Source organism: Manihot esculenta, chromosome 15, assembly GCF_001659605.2.
Source record: "Manihot esculenta cultivar AM560-2 chromosome 15, M.esculenta_v8, whole genome shotgun sequence".
Lineage (NCBI taxonomy): Eukaryota > Viridiplantae > Streptophyta > Magnoliopsida > Malpighiales > Euphorbiaceae > Manihot > Manihot esculenta.
In genome coordinates this window covers 16077661-16080017 of record NC_035175.2, presented here as the reverse complement: position 1 = coordinate 16080017, position 2357 = coordinate 16077661, and the positions used below count along the sequence as shown (strand labels likewise).

Below are 2357 nucleotides of genomic sequence, written 5' to 3'. Positions count from 1 at the left end.
CCGTCTTGGCCTCCTTCTTTTCATCTCGGACCTCTATGACCTCCGGGTTTATCCTCTCAGCTGCTGCACTTGGTTCTGCCACTGTGGTCAAATACACTACTCTTGCTTCTTACAGTCGTCCCCGGACTACTCCCACCCCTGCCTCTGTTGGAAACTTGATGGTCAAGTACTCGATGCTGGTCACCACTTCGAAGTCATACAGTACAGGCCTTCCCAAGATCGCGTTGTAGCTTAATGGGAGCTTCACCACCAGGAATACTGCGTATTGAGTCCGAGACAAGGGTGGTTCTCCCAAGGTCAGGGCCACCTTCACCTTCCCCTCTACGGCCACCGGGGTTCCCCTAATCCCCTTGACCGAGGCCTGATCCCTCACCAACTACTCTTCTGGTATCCTCATATGCTGGAAAACCCTGTAAGGCAGCAGGTTCACCTTGCTCTCATCATCGACCAGGATCTTGCGGACTAGGTAGTTGTGAATGACGGCCTCGATGACAAGAGCATCATCATAGGGCATCTGAATCCCGTGACTTGCAAGACCTCATTGCTGCTCCCTTCCCCACTTCGGCTTCTCTTCCTCCCTCTCCTACTTATCCAGCCTCTAGTCCCTCATACAATCATATTGATGGTTCCACTGGAGCCGTCATTCACGGGCCCTGCCTCCTGTCTACGGGGCCTTTCTGCTATAGGTTTCTACTGGGGCCTCTCTCCTTCTAATTTCTTCACAAAGTTCCGGAGATGCCCTCTCTTGATCAGACTCTCTATCTCTCTAATCAATTGATAACAGCTGTTGGTGTCATGGCCATGGTTGCGGTGGTATTGGCAGCACTTATCAGGATTCCTCCGGCTAGCATCGGCTTTCATGGGCTTAGGCCATTGGAGGAAGTCCTTGTCTTATACTGCCATGAGCACTTCGGCTCTGGATGCATTGAGGGGAGTGATTGCCTCAGGGACTCGGGGTTGATATGCCCTCTGCTCTCTCTTGTCCCAAGGCTGCCTATACACCTCGGGCCCTTTATTCTGTCGTCTTTCTAGTCTCTTTGACCTCCTCTCCTTTACCACCTTTTCCCTGTCTCCAGCCTCCCTGATGAACCTACTGGTTGTCAAGGCATCATCCTGCCTGATATACTTCTCGACTCTCTTCATCAGTTCTGCCAAGGTGGTTGGGGGTTTTCTACATAGTGACCTAAAAAACTCAGGGGATGTGTTCCCCTTCTGCATGGCCTCCACGGCTTGGCTTTCATCCAACTTTTGGATCTGCAAGGCCTCCATGTTAAAACGGGCCACATACTCCCTCAAGAACTCATTCTTCCTTTGCCTGACCGTTTCTAAGTAGCTGGTCTTCCTTTCATCCAGGACTCCTGCTATGAACCAGCTAATGAAAATGTTGGCGAGGTCCCCAAAACTTTTAATGCTTCCTGCCTCCAGGCTATTGAACCAGGCCCTTGCTGGTCTTGTGAGAGTTGTGGGGAACACCTTGCACATCAAAGCATCTAATAGAGTCTGGAGCTCCATGAACGTTTTGTAGTTCAGGATGTGCTCCCAAGGATTCCCTGCTCCGTCGTACGTCGCCATGGGTGGCATCATAAACTTCTTGGGGATTGTCTCCTGCTGGATCCACCTTGAAAATGGCGAGGATGTGGGTAAGAGGGTCTGGCTATTGTCTTTTGCCCCTAGCTCAGCCAAAGCTGCTCCTTCATTTTCTGTAACTTTTGATCTACGTCTGCCTCCTCCTGCCTCGGCCTCTTCTTCAGGCGATACCCTTCTCCCCATTCTTCGCTCTCTTTCCTCCTAGCTGTCCCCGTAGAGTAGCTCTCTGCTTCGTCATTCTCAATGAGTTCTCTCACCCTTCTCCCTCAGGCTCTGGTTACTGACTCTTCTTCTTTACTAGCTCCTCTGCTCCCTTCTCCGGTCCTCCTATTATTTTGTTGAGGGATTTGGTAGTAGAAGGTGGGTTGAGGTTCGGTGGCATAAACCCCTTCAGCTACAGGAGTACACTTAATGGGGGTATTGAGACTCCTTTGTTGCAGCATCTGCCCCAGCCAGTGGGCAGTATTCTGAAGCTGAAGAACCATGGCTTGAAGTTCTTGGTCAGATAGGGTGGCTCTAGGTACATTTCCTATCGAGCTCGGCGAAGGATTAAATAACGCTGGTGGTTGGTTGGAGGGGGTTGTAGGACTAGAGAAAGAGAACTGCTACCTTCTTGAGCAGAGTTCAGGTTATTTGGGATGTTATTGGTATGATTTTCGTTGTGGTTTGCCATGTGGATCTCAGTGGGTATTACGAGAACGGAACTCCGGTGATGAGAAGACCTCCTTCATTCCTACAGACGACGCCAATTGATATTTTGAGATCTAGAA

The 2357-nt window shown here is 50.4% G+C and overlaps 1 protein-coding gene across 1 annotated transcript; it reads right to left on the bottom strand.

Annotated features, from left to right (window-relative positions):
• Positions 1-891: 891 nt before the first annotated feature.
• On the bottom strand, positions 892-1770 carry LOC110602049. Its single transcript, XM_021739476.1, has one exon. It carries the CDS (start codon positions 1768-1770, stop codon positions 892-894), a length of 879 nt encoding a protein of 292 aa, XP_021595168.1.
• Between the last annotated feature and the right edge of the window lie 587 nt (positions 1771-2357).